This window comes from Octopus bimaculoides, chromosome 1 (assembly GCF_046866305.1).
Source record: "Octopus bimaculoides isolate indiv1 chromosome 1, ASM4686630v1, whole genome shotgun sequence".
In the NCBI taxonomy this organism is placed as follows: Eukaryota; Metazoa; Mollusca; class Cephalopoda; order Octopoda; family Octopodidae; genus Octopus; species Octopus bimaculoides.
Window position 1 is genome coordinate 147,651,204 of NC_142928.1, and position 18,809 is coordinate 147,670,012.

An 18,809-nucleotide genomic window follows, 5' to 3' on the forward strand; every position below is an offset into this window, starting at 1 on the left:
GAGTTTGTGTCGAAAAAAATTTTTTTTTTAAGGGGGTGGGTTGGGGTTGGGGTTGGGGTTGGGGCGGAAGTCTTGCCAACTTGTTCATTGGCTGCTACTGAGCACACTATCAAGGTGACCAGTAACTCTCTGTAGAATATATCACTAAATGAAAGGTTCATTATAAAAATATAATATAATTGATAAGAGTAGTCTCGAAGCAGTGCAAGTCTTAATTTCGTTTCTACATGATTTTATTGTAAGAATTAAAACCAATTTATTTAGTGATAATTTGTTTGTAAACAAAAGAAAATATAAACAACACTTCTATCCCGCAGCAAGATTTTTACGTCCTTGATACTCGTGTGTATATTTACGCGCGGTATTGACACTGCTCTTGCGTTATCTTAGAGAAGTCGGTGATTGCCAGAGATCCTCGTAGATAACTTACGATTAAAAACGTGTATAATTTTTCATTATCTTCAACGATGGTTTTAAACGTGAAGTCTGTTTTAGTCACTGGTAGTAGTCGTGGAATAGGTCTTGAATTCGTGAAGCAACTTTTAAGGTTACCCACGCCCCCTCGCTATGTATTTGCAACTTGTCGTAATCCAGAAAAAGCCGAGGTAAATAGACCTGTTTGTTTTTTTCTTTTCGAAAATAATAACTTATATGGTACGTTTTCGTACATGTGCATTTTGCATGTCTAACGATAATATATTGCTCTATACATTATCAAATAAATATGTAATGTAAATAAAACTGATATGTATCATTATTTCTCTTCTAGATAGCAGTTTTTCTCAAGAAATTTTATTAGCACCAGCGAAACCAATTTGTTTATATTAATCAGTGTGTGTTGGGTGCGCTCGTGTGTTCGCGACACTTTGGACATGTCCTCTACCGTTATCACAGTTAGATCCGATTCTTGTACGTTAATTTAGGTAACGAAATCAGGGATTCTGTTCGATAGATTGTCTGTAATGCCAAGAGCAGTTAAACTTTTTCTTGATGAAATTTCCTTTTTAATTTTTTAATTTCATCAACATAACCATTATTAACACATTCGAAATGTGCTTCAGCAAAATTTCATTTAAAAAAGTGTTGTTAAGGAGATAACAATTTCGAGGAAGGAAGGCACCAAATTGTAGTTATTATGACAAACAAGTTTAACTGGTCGAAACACTGAAAAACTGTGTGCGTGTATATATATATATATATATATATATATATATATATATATACATACATACGAGTGTGGGTATTTATATCAGATATTTTCGATTTGGCACACCAGATCCAATTTTTATGAACATTTCTTTCATACATGTATACAGATAGTCTGTTACTCTCTCGCATGTATACAATATAAAAATAGCCACAGTTCGACCTCCCAAAGACCTAAGATCAAATATTGATTTACAGAAACTGTAGAAGCCCATCATTGAATCTACTCTGGGCAATGTCCTATTTTAACGTTGTAAATTATTTGCACCATTAAAATTAAAAATAAAATTTTAAAAATACATAAAATATAGGTTACATATAAAAAAAGAAATTGGCGGAGGTAAAGAATACGCACACCACCCGTTTTCGGCGGAACCCTAATCCCAAACACCGGGTGTGCGTATCCTTTATCTTCGCTTAAAAAAATTAACTAAATTTGCAGTGTAATAAAAAAGTTATTAACTTTTAAATTTCTATGTAGAGAATGGTACACAAGTTTTAAAAAAATGAAAATTTAAACAAATTAAAAATAGTATTTTAATTATCCCACGATTATATGATATATTTCAAAGATTATATCAAAAAAATGTTATCAAAAATATTTACAACGGATATTGTTCCTTAACACTTACAATAAAGTTTTCAAATACATTGTCATGATGATTATTTTGCCAAATAATGGCACAAATAATTTTCAACGTTAAAATCGGAAATTATTTCGACTTAGTTCTTTGGTAATACATTTAATTCAGTTGGTATCACATTCCGACCCTTGGCCCACTCATGTGGTATTGTGTCTCTGGTTTTTTGTACCACCATTACCGTAGCCTCTACTCTTCGAACCAGGCTTGTCTCTATCACCTCTACTCAGGCATTCCTAGCTCACTTTTCATCTTCAGGTCTGGTGCCAACCCCTCCACCTAGTACTTCATTCCCAGAAAATCGGCAACTTTTGAATTTTCTTCCAACGCTTTTTGTTTTCTTTTTGCCTGTAGCTGTCACCATGCAACCGTTTTAGAACAACGTTAACAGTAGTGAATCTTTTGAATTCCTGTGATTGTGAGGGACACTGCCATTCTCCCAGACCAGAACGAAAAAAATATAATTACAGCTACGGTATCATTGATTGCAGTTCTGCTTGAACGGAGCTAAACATGCTAAATGTATTAGCGAGTACTTGACACTAGCTATGTAGGTTCTACTTAATATTTTGTATAAATTAGCAGAAGGCTGTGCCCATGACTATTGCTTACCTCCTACTCCTTAGATCAATGTGATCGATGAGACTTGCATTCAGCTTTTAACATTTGCATATCCGAAGGGAAAATAAAGTTTGTTGCTGGAGGAGGGATGTCCCAGAGAGTTGTAGCTCCAGTAAGAGATGCTTGTGTAGTAGCATGAAACAAAGAATTTTCTAAATTTCTACCACCACCCTAGTCTATTATGTTAACTAATTGTTAATGATATATATCATCAGCAATAGTAATGCTGTTATTTTGTTTTCTCATTCTAGGATTTGCAGTCATTGAAAAAGGATAATTCAAACCTACGTATTGTTCCTTTAGGTAGGATTATTTTTTTCCTTACTATTAATTCCATCAAAATTGCAACTTATCTTTTGTTGATGAGATATCACATTGCTAATGAAAATATCAAAGTTTGTGTACTGTTATTGTTACTCTGCTGTATTCATGGCCATTGAATTGTTATTAACCCAATCCACATCATCGTTCATCGTTTAACGTCTGCTTTCCATGCTAGCATGGGTTGGACGATTGACTGAGGACTGGCGAACCAGATGGTTACACCAGGCTCCAATCTGATTTGGCAGAGTTTCCACAGCTGGATGCCCTTCCTAATGCCAACCACTCCGAGAGTGTAGTGGGTGCTTTTACATGCCACCGGCACAAGGCCAATCAGAAATGGTGTATTTTACGTGCCACCTGCACAAGGGCCAGTCCAGCAGTACTGGCAACGAACTCACTCGAATGTCTTTTCACATGCCATCCGGCACAAGTGGTAACCTAATTATAAAAAGCAAATAGCCAAATCTGGTTCAAATTATACACTACTGTCTTAAAAAAAAAAAAAAAAAAGTAAATCTAGTCCTAGATTCACTTTCTGAAAAGAAATGAAAGTTGGAATGTTGTTGGAAAACCTTTTGATGATAGGTCCCAGTCTGTTTTAATAGTATTATAGGCTCCCAAGCAACGTTATGTATTAGGCCCTATAGTTCTACTTTTTGAAAGAAAGCTATAGTACATTAGCTCCTAGAATCATGGGGTACCCATGCCTTAAGTTGGTACTGGATGGGTATGCTTGATCAGAGCAAACTTATTGCTTACAACAACAACACAATATAGAATCTTTTTTAATCCTTCATCATCTGGCATAAAGCTGACTCCTGCTCTAATGTAGTCCTCTTCACCTGGTGGGAAAATATAATAATGGATGTTTCTGAAAGGACCCTAAGGATGGGGTTCATGCGAACTCTACCCTTACAACCCCACTAAGGATACTGGGCAGTGAAAATGGATAGATGGATGAACATGTCATGATTGCATGACCCTATCCTTTTAGTGAGTGAAGCCAGTTGGCTATGCCTATACTTATGCACTGCAATCAAAAACTACAGCCATGACACATTCACTTTGTAGATATGTCTGTTTCCTGTAATCTTCCCACAAAATAGGATACAAAATAGTCTAATGTGTTAGAGATTGAAATATAAAGTTAACAAATGCAAGTTCAGCATGAAATAGCAACCAAATAACCCTCAAATACCATATTAAATGAAGAATATGTTGGAGAATTTAGTTCCTGTTATATGGAATATTGGTCATAACTTTCCAATCATATACTTGCTCAGTCAGAACTAACTTAGAGCTAAGCTGCAGCCTCAGTTACCCAATATCATTTTATGTCATTCCTCAAACTATTGGAAAAGCAGCCAAATCTTTGTCGAGTCACCATGCAAATTTTCATGAATAAAGAACTTAAAAAGCACCCATTACACTCTTGGAGTGGTTGGTGTTAGGAAGGGCATCCTGCCGTAGAAACTATGCTAAATCAGATTGAAACATGGTGTAGCCCTACAACTTACCAGTCTAAGTCAAACCATCTAACCCATGCCAACATGGAAAAGAGACACTAAATGATGATGATGATGATGGAGTCTTACATGCCTCATAAAAGACACAATGGTCACAGCTAGAATGTCTTTGATCATAGATATCTGCTCAGAACTAAGCAGCACCCATATATCCAATTCCATCAGATAAAACTCTCTACTTGACAAGATGTAATTGAAAATCTTTGAAATAACTCTGTAAGACACTTTAAGAGATTGTCTCATTGAAGTTTAGAAGAATCATTACAGAAAATATTTTAATTTTTTTTGTTTTTATTTCAGATATCTGTGATGAAACTTCTATAATAAAAGCTAAAGAAGCAGTTGAAAATGAAGTAGAAGACAATGGGTTAAACTTATTGATTAACAATGCTGGTTTGAAATTGAGTATTACTTTTGAAAAACTCAACTTTGATTCTATGATGGAAGCCTTCAAAACCAATGCTGTTGCTCCAAGTGTTTTGACTAGGGTAAGTTGTTTTTTTTGTTCCCTTCTTTTATTTTTGTTTGCTTCTGTCTTTAAACTGTGGCCATGCTGTGGCACCACCTTGAAGAAATTTTGGTCGAATGAGTCAACCCCAGTACTTATTTTTCTTTTGTTTTTTAAGCCTGGTACTTATTTTATCGATCTCTTTTGCCAAACCGTTAAGTTACAGGGATGTAAACACCCCAACACCAGTTGTTAAGCAGTAGTGGGGCACAAACAACAGACACAACCCCCCCCCCCCCCTCCACACACACACACAACGAGCTTCTTTCAGTTTCTATCTTCCAAATCCACTCACAAACTTTTGGTTGGCCAGAGGCTATAGTAGAAGATACTCACACAAGGTACCACACGGTGGGACTGAACCCGAAACAGTGTGGTTGAAAAGCAAGCTTCTTACCAGACAGCCATGCCTGTACCTATTTTTTTTTGAGGTGGGTCTTTACATTTTGAGTTCAAATTCCGCCAAGTTTAACTTTGCCTTTCATCCTTTCGGGGTCAATAAAATAAGTACCAATTGAACACTGGAGGTTGATGTAAACAACTTATCCCCTTCTTCAAACTTGCTGGCTTTGTGCCAAAATTTAAAATTGATATTTTTGAGGTGGGTAAGGTGGCGAGCCAAGTAAAAAGGTGGCAAGCCAAATAAAATCGTTGGTAAGCCAAGTAAAATGCTTAACCAAAGTTGACTTTGCCTTTCATCCTTTCAGGGTTGATAAAATAAGTTCCAGTTGAGCACCGGGATCAGTAGAATCGACTTGCCCACTTTCCCGAAAATGCTGACCTTGTATTAAAGTTTCTAAGGTAGCGAGCTGGCGGAACCATTAGCTCTCTCTGGGCAAAATGCTTAGTGGCGTTTCATCTATCTTTACATTCTGAGTTCAAATTCCACCAAGGTTGACTTTGCCTTTCATCCTTTTGAGGTCAGTAAAATAAGTACCAGTTGAGCACTGGAATTGATATAATCAACTTATATCAACACCTATCCCCACAATTGCTGTCCTTGTGCCAAAATTTGAGACCAATATTTTTGAGGAGGGTATGAGCTGTTTTGGTACAACCATTTTGATGCTGCCTATTTGGCATCACTGATTTGATGCTGACTTTATTTATCTTCAGACATTTTGAAGTTTTTCTTGTTTCTTTTCCCCTCTGCCTCTGTTTATTTATTTGAGCATCTGATTATGTTTGTATGCATGTGCAGTTTCTCTCTCTCTCTCTCTCTCTCTCTCTCTCTCTCTCTCTCTCTCTCTCTCTCTCTACCTGCATGTGTATATCTTTGCATACAAGCATTTCAGTCATACTTTTCTCAGTCATTAGACTATGGCCATACTGGGGCACTGCCTCGAAGAGTCTTTAGTTGAATGAATTGACCTTAGTACTTTCTCTTTTAAGCCTGGTACTTCTTCTCTTTTGCTGAACTGCTAAGTTATGGGGATATAAACAAACCAACACCAGTTGTGTGGTGGTGATAAGGGACAAACATAGGCACAAAGACCACAAATCTTACTGGTAGATGGCCCTGCTTGATATGTAGAAAAGGTGTAAGTAGAAACTCCATAAGATGTAGTAAGCTATGGACATAAAGATGCAGCAATATCAGGGGAAGGTTAACATGGAAAATAGCTTTTGTGTGTGGAAGATGCACAGGTGCAATAAACACTGAAAATGTACAGAAAATAGACTCCAACAACTGCCAGGTGGGTAAGCTAGAGGTAGTAGATAGCTTCCATTATCTAGGTGACCAAGTTAGTAGTGGAGGTGGATGCTCTGAGAGATTATGGTGAAAGATTATGGTTAAAAAAAAATTATAATGACTTTCTCTATTTGAATAAAAAGATTCACGTGAATGTTTATAAGAAAGTCATTTAAAGTTTTCTTTGTTTATCCATTCATTTATTTAATATTCATTTCTCAGTGCTTGTGTAAGTTTAACCAAGACTTATTTCAGGCAGTGTTTTATTGCCAGCACATACATGCTTTTCAAGTCAGGGAATCTTTTATTCCACTTCGATAGCACAGAGCAATGGTTTGTCATATCAACAAGGAATGCAAAACCAAAGAATGACAAAATATGCACACATATGCTTGTGTGTGCATGCTTACATACACATGGCAATCTTTCATACACTTTCCCTTAACCAATTGGACTCGAACATCATTGGTTGGCCTGGGCTTATAGTAGAAAATGCCTGAGTTGCTGCATAGTGGGACTGAACCCCAAACCTTGGTGGTTGCAAAGCAGTCTTCTTGTTAACACAGCTATATCTGTATCTATTTATTCAACAGATTTCAGTCTCACTTTTTACATGGTTACAGATGTGGCTGAGTGGTTAAGAGGCTTGATTCCAAACCATCAAGTCTTGGGTTCAAGTCTCACTGTGTTGCACCTTGGGAAAGTTCCTTCTATTATCACCTTGAGTCGACCAAAGCCTTGTGCATGGATTTGGTAAGGAAAAACTGGAAGAAGCCCAATGTGTGTGTGTGTATATGTGCATGCATTTGTGTGTGTGTGTGTGTGTGTGTACAGATATGTCTGTATGTATATATGTGTGTGTGTGTGTGTTTGTATGTGCTCTTGTCTAGATAACATGTGATAATTGTAAATGAGTCCTATTGTCAAGAAACAACAGGCAAGGTTTCCAGTTTTCCCTGAAAAACATGTCTGGCCATGGAAAATATTACCTTGCTTGTGAAAAGGTGAGAGTTGGCAATGGGATGGGCATCTAGCTGTCGAAACCTGCCTCAATGTATTCCATCTGATACATGCAAGCATGAACATTTAGATGTTAAATGATGATGATGATTTTGGTCTTATTTTCTATCAACAGCAGATCAACATAAACATACGTTCATTTGATGTTGTTCTCTCTGTTTCCTGATCTATATTGTTTTTAAATCTCTCAGTAAATAAAATGTACAAATTTTTCATTTTTGAAATTTTTTTTTATATCTTCAGATATTTTTCCCTTTACTGAAGGTAGCAGCTGCAAAGGAGAACCCTTCTTCAAATTTGTCTTGTAATCGTGCTGCAGTTGTGAATATCAGTAGCATATTAGGGTCTGTTACTGCTACTCGAAATAGCACATTTTTCTATGAATATTCTTCTTCAAAGGTAAGTATTAAAATTTCTTGCATTCTTCAACTGTCATCTATTCTTCCTTCTGTGAGAATATAAGAAAAAGCTGCATTTTTAATTTATGCCGGAATATAAAAAAACAATGTGGATGATAATACAAATTAAAGAAAAAACAACAAAACTGAAGATCAAATAAATGACCCTAAATTTTAGTTCAGTCAAATCACATAAGGGATAAGTTGTTAAAGCATCAAATAAAATGCCTTGTGGTATTTGTTCTGACATTTGGTACACTGAGTTCAAATCCCACCAAGATTAGCTTTGCCTTTCATCCTTTTGAGGGAAAATTAAAAAAAGTACCAATCTAGAGAATTGGATTGATGGAACTGTAAGAATGTTGTATGGGATGCCTCATATTTTTTCTTGTCATATTTCTTCTTGCCTCATATTTTTTTCTCACTCCCTTGTCATGGCTTACTTAGGTGTAGACTTAATCCGTGTTACCTAGTTTAATACCCATAACTGATACTTGGGTGACTTTAGTAGAATCCACTATGTTGCAAGCATTTGGGTCATTTCTCTGGTTTTACAGTACCTTTCTCCCTACTTCTCACCTGTCATTGAGTATTTGCTTGTTTAGCCCCTGCATCAATTCTGACTGAGCCTGTAGAGATGTTTGTCATACCTTATTTCTTATTTGCTTTGCTTGAGCAAAAAAAAAAAAAACAACAACAGGGTGTGAAACCAAGGTCTAGAATCGAAGTACCTTAGGGTTAACCTAGCAAAAAATAAAGTCTTAGTAAGTAGGAAGGCTGTCAAATCACAATCCCCTTCAGGTAGATGGCCCTGCTCGATCTGTAGAAAAAGCGTGGATAGAAACTCCATACGATATACTCGGTGTAAGCTATGGACACATAAAAGGTGCAGCAATATCAAAGGAAGGTTAACCAGGAAAATAGTATTTGTGTGTGGCAGATGCACAGGAGCAATAAATACTGAAGATGTACAGAAAACAGATTCCATCACATGCCAGGTGGAGAAACTAGAAGTAGTTAATAGCTTCTGCTACCTAGGTGACCAAGTCTGTAGTGGGGGTGGTTACTCTGAGCAAAGTTCAGGGAGCTCCTATCTCTTCTGGCAACTAACGGCTTCTCACTCAGGATGAAAGGTAGACTATATGATGCATGTATGTGAAATGCCATGCTATGCAGCAGTGAAACATGGGCCATGACTGCTGAGAAAATGCGTAGGCTTGAAAGAAATGAAGCTAATATGATCTGCTGGATGTGTAATGTCAGTGTGCATACAAAGCAGAGTGTAAGCGCCCTGAGAGAAAAGTTGGGCATAAGAAGCATCAAATGTGGTGTGCAAGAGAGATGACTGTACCGGTATGGTCATGTGTTACATATGGGTGAGGAAGTGCCACTCCCTAACTGTGGAAGAGGTAGACCCAGGAAGACATGGGATGAGGTGGTGAAGCATGACTTTCGAACATTGGGCATCACAGAGGCAATGACAGGAGACCGAAACCTTTGGAGATATGCTGTGATTGAGAAGACCCAGCAACTAAAGTGAAATGGCAGCCACGCATGTCTGGCCCAGTTAAAAGTACCCCTGATGTGTTGGACGATATGATATGCTTGGGAAGACCTGTTGAGTCAAGTAAAACCAATATCGTAGCTGTGGCCTGACTGGCTCCTGTGCCAGTGGCACGTAAAAAGCACCATCTGAACGTGGCTGATGCCAGTACTCCCTGACTGGCTCTTGTGCTGGTGGCACTTAAAAAGCACCATCCAAATGTGGCTGATGCCAGTATCCCCTGACTGGCCCCGGTGCCGGTGGCATGTAAAAAGCACTATCTGAATGTGATTGATGGCAGGCCCACCCGACTGGCTCCTGTGCCTGTGGCACGTAAAAAACACCCACTACACTCTTAGAGTGGTTGGCTTTAGGAAGGGCATCCAGCTATAGAAACATTGCCAGATCAGATTGGAGCCTGGTGCAGCTGCTGGCTCTCCAGACCTCAGTCAAACCAGCCAATCCATGCCAGCATAGAAAACGGATGTTAAACAATGATGACGGCAGTGGCGGCAATGATGACAAATGGAACTTCTGTCTCCTTGAACACCATGAATAACTTTTCTTTGCAGATACTTTGTGATATGCTTATAATGAAATCCTTTTAGGCTGAATTCCAAACAATAGCCTTTTGTAAATAAGGTGGTAGGATGTGTAACTCATTGACCATCATGCATTCTTCCTGATAACCACTTCCCACTTGATTTTCTACTCCACCTACAAAACTTCATTCAAATTTAATATTAATCACATATATCTTACTCCTATGTCCAGACTTTGGAATGCATAAAATGGCTAGGAGCATTATACTTCCTGTACAGTCAATTTAATAAAAAAATAAGCCAGTGAAGGAGCCTTTACAAAGCTGCTTGATCTGTTTGGAATAATATTTAAATCTCCCTCAAATTAGATCTACCATCTTGAACAGATAAGGATACGTTACAGATTGCCAAAAAGAAAGGATGGTCATAGCTGATCATAAGTCTACTCAGTCAGGGCTGACCTGGGGTTAAATGACATCAACAACCTTGTAAAAAATATAATAAAGTATCAAAAAATTATGTTTAAAATAAACGAAACAAAAGTATAGACATTGTTTTCAAAACATCATTTTTATTTATTTATTTCAGGCTGCTTTAAATATGATTACCAAGGATTTTGGGATTCACTTAAAACCTCACAATGTGCTTGCTGTGGCTCTTCACCCAGGATGGGTACAAACTGATATGGGAGGTAAAAATGCTAATTTGACTCCAGAATCAAGCGTGAAACAATCACTGAATACTCTGTCAACGTTAAATGAAAGCAATGCTGGTTTTCTTATTGACTACCAAGGATCTGTCATTCCTTAGTAAGGTTTGAATAAAATTGTACAGAATAGGAGAGGGCAATAATTTTCATTAAAGGGTTAGATTGGCATGTTTGGAAAATCTAATCTTATGTAGCCAAATTTTATAAAATAGTTTTGGTTTTGGCAGGTATTATCAATTTCAACTTTTTTATAATCATGTAATTGTTAATAGTAATTCTGATTAATAAACTTTAGAAAATATTTTCTCACATTCGACGTGACATATATGTTGGACCAAACAGACACTATGCTAGAATGTTTTTTGGGTCCAGATTATGTAAAATTGTAGCTATGGATTCAACCAATTTTTTAATATGTTTTTATAAAATTTAATAATTTTCTCTCATTCTAATATGACAATGATGTGTTCAATATGAATTAGAATTCTAATAAAATGTGTTACATGTAACAGATGCAGAATTAGATTAAAATAGCAATTTGTTTATCTTTTACTTGTTTCAATCATTAGACTGTGGCCATGCTGGCACACAGCCTTGAGGAATTTTTAGTTGAATGTATCAACCCCAGTACTTACTTTTTATAAGCCTGGTACTTTTTCTATCAGTCTTTTGCCGAACCACTAAGTTACAGAGACATAAACACACCAGCACTGGTTGTCAAGTGGTAGTGGGGGGACTGGACATGAAACGCAGTGGGACTGAACATGAAACCATATGACTGAGAAGCAAGCTTCTTACCATACAGCCATGCTAAAAAGCCAGCTTATTGCAGTATTCTCCAGGGGATAATATCTCTTACGAACGTGCTGTGTTTAAAAACACAAAATACACCAATATATTTTGTGTTTTTAAACACAGCACAAGCATAAGAGATATTGTTTCCAGATGAATACCATGACATTACGTTTTTCACAAGTGTCTTTTCCTTTGCAAGTTTGTATTAAGTCCATTTAAATACAGCAAACATAAAATTTGATATCCAATTTTTATCATATAGCTGCAGTAAGTCAGGTGATTTTTCTTTCATTTCTAAAAATAGTTTAATGTCATTTTTCAAATTCCGTCCAATGTTGAAAACTTATCTTAAATTTAACCTGTGTCATTTGTGTGGTGTAGAGCTGAGATCATTTATGTATTCTGCTTCTGACCCTTAGACTGGTTCCCGTGCTGGTAGCACGTAAAAAGCACCATCCGAACGTGGTTGATGCCAGGTCCACTCGACTGGCTCCCATGCCAGTAGGACGTAAAAAGCACCAACCCATCGTGGCTGATGCCAGTACCCCCTCACTGACACTTGTGCTGGAGGCACGTAAAAAGCACCATCCAAATGTGGTTGATGCCAGGCCCTCATGCCGGTGGCATGTAAAAAGCACCCACTACATTCTCGGAGGGGTTGGCATTAGGAAGGGCATCCAGCTGTAGAAACATTGTCAGATCAAATTGGAGTCTGGTGCAGCAGCTGGCTCACCAGACTTCAGTCAAACCGTCCAACCCATGCTAGCATGGAAAATGGACGTTAAACGAAGATGATGATGATGATGATGATGATGACTAAAGAGGCTAATTCTTGCATGGAAGCATCTATTGCAAAGTTTACAAGGGATCTGTGGTGTAGGTTTTGGTAGTTGCAGATTCTATTTTCTTTCTTGTCATTTCTTTTCTTCTTTCCTCTGTCGTTCATCTTCAAAATGATCCATCACAGTGGAGATGGAATGATGCCTGCCAGGTCTGTCCTGAGCTTCAGTGTCCCAGGCTTTGGGATTGATTCCAGTCAGTTTTAGGCTTTGCTTTAGATAGTCCTTGTATTGCTGGCGAACATCTTGCATCTGCCACCAACATGCAGGTCTGGACTAAGAACTTCTAGTTTCACCAAACCTGCTCTCACCATTCTTACCCCATCACTATTGGGATTATGTAGAGGAAAAAATAAATAAAAAAAGGGAAAGGAAGTGTTGAATCGAAAAGAAACTAGCCAAGGGTGTGAGTTTGTTTAGGATGGAGATCTTGGCAAGGAGGTCTCCACGCACTATCGCCCAAAATCCATCTGCCGTGGCACTACCTAGAGTGACATGTGAGGCACAGATGATTGGTTGCAATGGAATGCTGCTAGCTCCAATGTCATTAAAGTTGTGTCTTTCTAACCAGTCCATCTGATATTGCCCCATTCTGCTAGGATCAGTTGTTGAGTTTAGAGATGTAGCTTCCTCTGCTTGATCCACCATTGCGGTCTTTGTTTGGTGTGGTGAGGGACAAGGACAGTGTTTCTGTACCCTTGTTTGAACAGATCTTGTTTCTAGTTCTGATGGGTGCCCTCACACCCTCCTCCAAGACCCAGTAAGCTGAACAGAGAGGGGAGTCAGTTTAGCCGCAGACAACCTGACTATGACTGAGAGAAGTGGGAGTACATGCTTACCCGTTGTCTCCAAGAAGAGACATCAGCACCAAGGACAGTGCTCCTGTGTCCTTGTATGAACAGATCTTGTTTTTAGTTCTGATGGGTGCCCTCACACCCTCCTCCAAGATCCAGTAAGCTGAACCGAGAGGGGAGCCAGTTTAATTGCCAACGACCCAACCATGACTGAAAGGAGTGGGAGTACATGGTTACTTGTTGTCGCCTAGAAGAGACCTCAACACCAAGCAGCCTAGATTACCATTGACCTGTTCCACTCAGATGGTCCATCATTGTTGTTCCTTAGCCCCAGGTCAGTTGGTCAAAGACATTCTAGCTGTGACCATCTTGCCTTTTCATACATCAAGGACTGCATTATACTTCGATTTGAAAGATTGTAATTTGTAGTATGAGAAAGTTTTGGTTGCTATTTCTGGCAGGTTGAATGATCACATGAAGATTCCCTTGTAGTTGAACATCTGGGTATGATTCATAGAGCTTATGCTCCAGATACACCATTCCTTCACCTGTTTCTAAACCAACTCTTTTTTTACTCAGCTGGAGATTAGTTACAAAGTGTTTACAAATGTTTTCATTGCTATTTTCAATATTGAGCATCTTTTTTTTCTCTTTGGTGAAAGGTTTTAATGAAACATCAAAATTCTTGCTTCAAAATGTCATTTAAACTTATCTAAATTTGTAAACTTTTTAAAGTATTTTTTTAATCTACAAACTACCTTGAGTTATTTTTAATTATTAGTTGTTCTTTAACAATAAAACACTGAAAAGAACATTTTTTAGAAGGAGAATATCCTTTATGATGAACTATTGAATGTCTCACTGTGCTGTAGGTCTTCTTCTTTCTTTGACACATCATCTAAACTTATTAAAATTTATAAGCTTTACAAAATATTTTTTACCAACTCACTACCTCGGAGCTTTTCTTTTATTTGTTGGTTGTTCCTTAATAAAACAATGAAAAAAATTGGTTTGTTTTTAATTATTCAGATGCAGGAGAACACTTTTTATTATAACAATTTATGTTAGAATGGCTATGCAAAGACATGGTATGTCTCTTGAAGAACAACTCTATGGATGACAACCAGTTATTCAACTGATTGCTTGTGTGTCATGTGTCTGCTCAATCAGAATGTGCAAAGAGCACAGTTGGTTGTCATAGCATGACCAATCTTCGCTATCCTTGCCATTGCATGTTCATTCATCCCCATTTTCCTAAATATATCTACAACATCCTGAAACATGGGACAACAACAATCATGACATGTCACAAAAATAAAACAACATTAAGCAAGGAAACAACAAAGAGAAACCTGTCATATACAACTGTGAAACAGTTGTACATGACATTAACCAGACAACAAACTGTTAATTGCTCTCCAATATTTTTAACAACAATAACAACGATACTAGCAACAACCTCAGCACATCATGTTTCATTAACCATTTTAAGTAACATATGTTGGTGTCACACCACTGGCACAGGTGCCAGTAGCATGTAAAAAGCATCTTTCGAGTGTTGGGCCTCATGGAGGCAATGACTAAGACCTTTGGCAGCATGCTGTGTTTGAGTAGAAAACCCATCAAGCCAAGTGAAATCAAAGCTGTGGCAGACACTGGTGTCACATAACTGGTACACATGCCCATGGCATGTAAAAACACCCATTACACTCTCAGAATGGTTAGCAGCAGGAAGGGCATCTGGCCGTAGAAACCATGCCAAGTCAGACTGGAGTCTGGTGCAGCCCCTCAGCTTGCCAGCCCTGGTCAAACTATCCAACCCATGCCAGCATGGACAACAAACATTAAATGATGATGATGATAATGAGCAAATGAATTTACCAAATGATTTAGCTAAAAAAAAAAAAAAGAAAAAAATGACATGAATTAGTCCAATTAGCCCACCATTTACTTCACAAATGTTTTGTCGTCAGTACTTCACTTTCCCATATCACCTCTTTCAACATAACTAATATATATATACAAACTTTGCCATTTTAATCCCGAGCAACGCCAAGTATCTCTGCTAGTTAACTATAAAATATTAATAACTACTATATATCACTCTCTGTATTAACTATGAATTAGTAGCACCTAGTATATAGACTTTTCCTATCAACAATGCAAGGGAAATAGATGTTGGCTTCATAATACGTTTTAAAAATTTTAACGCAGAAAATCTGGAGTTAGCTCCCTTACAATCTACACTATTTTATGGATAAAATTAGTGCAAACGGGAGAGAACTAACAATAATTGTTTCAAATTTTAGCAAAAGGCCAATATTAGGTAATCGAACTCATTACTTGACTGGTACTTTATCTCGGCGGGAGAATAAATGTTGCTAAGTATTTCGTCGCATGAGTTAACCAGTCTGCAAGCTTCAATAAACAATTTAATCAGAAGAACCATTGAAGGAGCCTCCGCGTGACCGTTCTATCTACAGGAAATAACAGCTAAAACTTCGTCAAATCACACGATACCGTCTCACGGATAATGAAGTAAGTAACAGATGTGAAGTTGGTCCTAAATCGTCCCTTATCCCTAAGAAGTGTTATATACCACATTGTGAACCTATTCCTGATTCAAGCAGTGAGGCTACTTGTGTATGAGGCTTCTGTGTGGAAAATAAATGTAACGGTGGTTCGGTGTGTTATTTCTGTGAGATTATCCAACTTGCTAGAAATAGCTGTGAAGTCTCAGTAAAATCATATCTTATTTTAATAAGAACACATTGAATATATATTTTCATATCTTATCTTATTCATATCATATCTTATTTTAATAAGAACACATTGAATATATATATATATATATATATATTGAATAATGTAGTCGTATATTTTTTACTTGCTGAATTTGGAAGAAAGGGTAAAGCCTATAACTGTTGCAAACCCTCCAAGACTGATGAGATTGATGTTGTTAATGTTCTGTTTTAACTGCTGCAGTAGGAAAGACATAAGGGAAGGTGATTCCAGAGGTTCTACGTTCTGGTGATGAAGGATTGAGTATAGTGGTTGCTGTGGGGAGAGGGAGCTGAATGCATGAAGGGGACCAAGAGGTGGAGAGATGAATGGGTTGGAGATGGTTGCGTGGTGGAGCTGTAAGTTGGGCCAGCTCCAAGGAGCAGAGGGGATAATGGTGATGGAAGAAAAAGAGAGAGAAGGCAGCATGTCTGCAGGTTAGAGGCTGGAGTGTGTCTGTGATGGAGTGCCATTCAGCTGAGTGACTCTTCTCTTGTATGTAATCCAGGATGCCAGTGTGCATTACAACAACACCATCCTAGATGTAAGTGTAGAACTCTATTGTGGGCCTCACTTGAGCTTTGTAAAATGTCAGCAGTTTTTGGGAGCTGAAATATGTTCTATCTCTAAAGAGTAAAACTATTCTTTTGGATGCAGTCCTAGTAATGTCAAGGATGTATCTTTAACAGGAAAGATCCTTGGTGTTAGTGAGACAGCATTTGGAGCAGCCATAAGGATTTTAACTGTGAAGGTGTGTGGCTTAGTGGTTAGGGTATTCAGCTCAAAATTGCAATATCTTGAGATCAATTCCCAGTGATGTGTTGCGTCCTTGAGCAAGACATTTTATTCCATGTTGCTCCAGTCCATTCATCTGGCAAGAATGAGTAGTACCTGTATTTCAAAGGGCCAGCCTTGTCACACTCTGTGTCATGCTGAATCTCCCTGAGAATTACTTTAAGGGTTCATGTGTCTATGGTGTGCTCAGCCACATGGATGTTAATTTCACAAGCAGGCTATTCCATTGGTTGGAACAACTTGAACCCTCAAAGATTATATATGAAATCATGGAAAAGTGGATGTTAAAATGATTGTGATGATGATAATGATGATAAAATGATGAGGATGATGATATATGCCTGTATACATATTGTCATCAACATCATTTTAATGTCTACTTTTCCTGCTTGCATGGAACAGATGCAATTCCTTGAGGCAGATTTTCTGTCACCAGATGGCCTGCTTGTCATCAGTGCTCACTTGTTTCCAAGCAGGGTCATATTTCCCCATAATCACATACGATTTCAGGGGAGACTGGAAACAAATGACATTGCTTGTATGATATGGCAAACTAGCACACAATGTCAAGACTAGGTGACACAAACACATTCACACATATATATTATACTAGTAGAGATACCTGGCATTGCTCGAGATTAAAGTGGCATAGTTTGTGTATATATATTACAGTTATGTTGAGACAGGTGATACGGGAGAGTGAAGCATTGACAACAAAACATTTGTAGAGTAGATGATGGGCTAATTTGGCTAAGCGACATGTCATACATCCGTTTGGAGAAATTCAAGCCCTAACCTGTCGTAGAAAATTGGGGTTCTGGTGTAAGTGAATTTTGAATGCACCAAAAAGCTGTCAGTGGATATACTCTTCCTTGCGGCAGTTGGCACTGCATCTGACATGACCCATCACATGACAGTTGAATGAATGTAGGTGTAATGGGGATATTGTACATAAATGGGTATATTGGCCAAATGGGCTACCTGTGGGAAACGGCAATGGGGAAGTGAATAGTTGGAATGTTGTAGAAGGCGAAGGGCTGACATTGGATTGCTGGTGTGGTTGTAGAATAAGAAACATAAACTGAGCCACACGCACACTCACAGACACATATACATTCATATGCAAAATGCGATGACACTCATATACATATAGTAAGACAGACTCGCGCAGACATACATAGCTTTTCACCTCCTTGTTTTTTCAGTCGTCACATATGTATATGTGTAGGTGTGTGTTTTAATCCAAATGAAAATAAAAATTATCTCACATACAGTCACATACATATAGTAATAGAGATACATGCAGATATACATTTACACATATCAGTCGTCACATATGTATATGTATGCGTGTGTTTAATAATGTATATAACATGGAAACACACACACACTCACAGACACATACTCACTCATATACCCACACACACACACTCACAGGCACACACACACATTTACAAAATATGACATTGTCTTTGTCATCGTAGCGATATGAAATTTCTTTTACTATCTCATACCATCGAATGCGGAAAAACACACAAAGACACATACACACTCATATAAAATGTCCTGTACTATAGTTGACTATAGAAAGATTATCAATATTAAATGTTATATTGTTTTAATTGAAATAAAAAAAAAGTTACATGTTGACACTCACTGGGTGTAAAACTATATAATAAGAAAGACACAATCTGGATCTTGACTGAAGAGAGAAAACTCCGAATGACATGTCCGTGTTTTCTTTGTATCGTCTATCTGTATGTTTTGTCCCTTTCTTGTATCACCTAACTGTCTGGATGTTTTGCATTCTTGTCCCATTCTGTATTATATATATATATATATATATATATATATATATATATTTTTTTTTTTTTTTTTCATCATGTAACCTCGTGGGCATCGGTACCATTTTCCTCTTTCTCCGTTCTTCCATTCTCCGAACTTTCCATCTTTCCGACGAAGGGCTACGCCCGAAACGTCATACACTCTCTCTTTCCTTTCCTGAGCGTCCAATAATACTATCCATATCACGTCCTCACTTTGTTGTTTTTTTGTTATTGTTTTTTTGAACTAT

General features: G+C 37.7%; 2 protein-coding genes across 2 annotated transcripts in view; both read left to right on the plus strand.

The window, feature by feature from the left end:
* Positions 1-313: 313 nt before the first annotated feature.
* On the plus strand, positions 314-11,276 carry LOC106884321 (uncharacterized). The gene is made up of 5 exons (XM_014935645.3): positions 314-605; positions 2,720-2,771; positions 4,619-4,806; positions 7,783-7,938; positions 10,611-11,276. The coding sequence occupies exons 1-5, from the start codon at positions 468-470 to the stop codon at positions 10,830-10,832; spliced, it is 756 nt and encodes a 251-aa protein (XP_014791131.1). The 5' UTR covers positions 314-467; the 3' UTR covers positions 10,833-11,276.
* Positions 11,277-15,402: 4,126 nt separating this feature from the next.
* LOC106884322 (vacuole membrane protein 1) overlaps positions 15,403-18,809 on the plus strand; it is a 90,639-nt gene continuing 87,232 nt past the window's right edge. Inside the window, exon 1 of the mRNA XM_014935647.3 lies at positions 15,403-15,697. Within this exon, the coding sequence (XP_014791133.1) occupies positions 15,693-15,697 (5 nt within the window). The 5' untranslated portion in view covers positions 15,403-15,692. The remainder of the gene's footprint in view (positions 15,698-18,809) is intronic.

Coding starts and splice junctions, on each gene's coding strand:
- LOC106884321 (XM_014935645.3), top strand. CDS start 468: ATGGTTTTAAACGTGAAGTCTGTTTTAGTCACTGGTAGTAGTCGTGGA. Junction 2,772..4,618: donor CCTACGTATTGTTCCTTTAG/GTAGGATTATTT, acceptor TTTTTATTTCAG/ATATCTGTGATGAAACTTCT. Junction 4,807..7,782: donor CTCCAAGTGTTTTGACTAGG/GTAAGTTGTTTT, acceptor TTATATCTTCAG/ATATTTTTCCCTTTACTGAA.